Source organism: Genypterus blacodes, unplaced genomic scaffold (genome assembly GCF_046128005.1).
Source record: "Genypterus blacodes isolate CSIRO-AG114 ecotype Tasmania unplaced genomic scaffold, CSIRO-AGI_Gbla_v1 ptg000440l_1, whole genome shotgun sequence".
Taxonomy (NCBI): Eukaryota; Metazoa; Chordata; class Actinopteri; order Ophidiiformes; family Ophidiidae; genus Genypterus; species Genypterus blacodes.
The window spans coordinates 35,247-37,052 of NW_027467210.1; the positions used below are offsets into that span (position 1 = coordinate 35,247).

At 56.1% G+C, this 1,806-nt stretch overlaps 1 protein-coding gene across 1 annotated transcript; it reads right to left on the reverse strand.

The window, feature by feature from the left end:
- On the reverse strand, positions 1 to 1,451 carry sp5l (Sp5 transcription factor-like). The gene is made up of 2 exons (XM_076139680.1): positions 1,398 to 1,451; positions 1 to 1,050 (listed from the first exon to the last, which is right to left on the reverse strand). The coding sequence occupies exons 1-2, from the start codon at positions 1,449 to 1,451 to the stop codon at positions 1 to 3; spliced, it is 1,104 nt and encodes a 367-aa protein (XP_075995795.1).
- Positions 1,452 to 1,806: the final 355 nt, after the last annotated feature.

Here is a 1,806-nt window from a genome sequence, read left to right on the forward strand (position 1 = left end):
CTACTCTCTCTTGATGTTGGCGAGCAGAGGGTCCGTGGATCCGTGCTGCGAGGGCTGGCTGGCCCGGCTCTTCCTGGTCTGGTGGGTCTTGACGTGTTTGGAGAGGTGGTCGCTCCTCATGAACCTCTTGCCGCACTGCTGGCAGCCGAAGCGCTTCTCCCCGGTGTGTGTGCGGAGATGCCTCTGCAGCTCGTCTGAGCGCGTGAAGCTTTTGCCGCAGAAGAGCCAGTTGCAGATGAACGGCCTCTCCCCGGCGTGCCAGCGCAGGTGGGCCTTCAGGTGAGAGGTCTTCTTGTACACTTTGCCGCATTCCGGGATGTGGCAGATGTGCAGTCTCTTCTTCCCGAACTCTAACCCCCCGCCGTTAGACTGGCAGTTGGGGCATTTGCAGCGTCTGCAGCGGCGGGTGGAGCTCAGCAGGCCCTTGGTGGTGCCCTGCAGGAGAGCAGCGATCTGAGGCTGGTGGCCCAACACCAGCTGTCTGCCCAGGGAGAAGGGATGGCTGGAGGGGTTGGCGTTGGTTTGGGGTAAGCTCCACCACTGCTGCCCGTCCTCCACGTGGCCTCCAGGCAGATGATGCCGGGCCGAGGAGTTCTGGAGGAAGCTGGGGAAGTTCTGTCCCACGCTGTTGTGCTGAGGATAGTACGTGGCGTTGCCCTGCGGCTGTGAGGACAACACTTTGACGGGGGACAGTTCAAAGGAGTAGGACGAGGGCGGCTCAGCCGGAGGGGTGAGAGGCAGCTCGTGGTGGTGGTGGTGATGGTGGTGAGGGTGGTGATGATGGTGACCCAGGCTCGACTGCATGTGTCCGGGGAACTGCACCTTAGGCACGGTGAAGGCCATCTGATGGCTGCCGAGGGCCGAGCTGGGCGCCATGTCGTTGCTCCACAGCTGGAACATCCCGGCTGTGGAGCTGACGGTGCCCTCGTAGGGAAACTGGGAGCCTTCAGAGCCCATAGAGCCGCCAACCTGCCAGGCCTGGCTACAGGTGGTGGCCAGGAAGGAGAGGGCGTTGGGGGCTCCTTCTGGAGAGGAGCTGGGGGTCCGGTCCTGAGCAGAGACACACACACACCTCAGGTTATTCAGACCATCAAGCAGATCAAACTTCAAATGATAACTTGCAAAGTAGTTTCATAATTGTAAAAACACAACTAAATAATAACTTACAATAATAATAATATATAATAACTTTCATTAAAGGCCCTGTATAATTAAAAATTTGTCCAAGTGAATTTTAAAACAGTAAAAAATAAAACAGTAAGCTTTCCTGTTTTCTAGCTGGAATATTCAATAACAAATAGTCTCATGATTTTATACAGAGCGGCGCGCATCTTTCCACACACAATTTAACAACAACAACAACAACAACAACAACAGCAGCAGCAGCAAGCACCAACCTGTAAGAAGGTGTGCAGAAAGTTGTCCGTCCTCTGTATCGTGAGCGCAGCCATCAGGGCTCCGGCTGCAAACACCTGCGACTCAAACTGCGCTCCGACTGTGAGTGGAAGCACGAAGCGGAGCTCTGCAGGCGGGGGGAGAGAGACGCTAACACGCGGGGAAAGACGCTCATATGCGGGTGCGGGTCCGAGAAGACTCCGCTACTTTGTCACGCTGGTCCTCTTAATAATCCCTCGGTCCGTATCGCGGTCCGGCTCGTGTGTTCTCCTCTCTCTGGCCGTGTGAAGTTGCAGGCGGAAGGTTTCTTGTCTCGGTAAATCCTGGAGAGCAACTCAAAGGCGCAGGAGCCGCATCTTCTCTTTATAGAGGACAGATCCTCTCGACGGGGTCTCCGCTCTGATGCAGCAG

What these genes read in the sequence shown, in the direction of transcription:
- sp5l (XM_076139680.1), bottom strand. Translation starts at nt 1,451, where the DNA reads ATGGCTGCGCTCACGATACAGAGGACGGACAACTTTCTGCACACCTTC. An exon ending in TTCTGCACACCTTCTTACAG is followed by an intron (nt 1,051 to 1,397) that starts GTTGGTGCTTGC and finishes GTCTCTGCTCAG; the next exon opens with GACCGGACCCCCAGCTCCTC.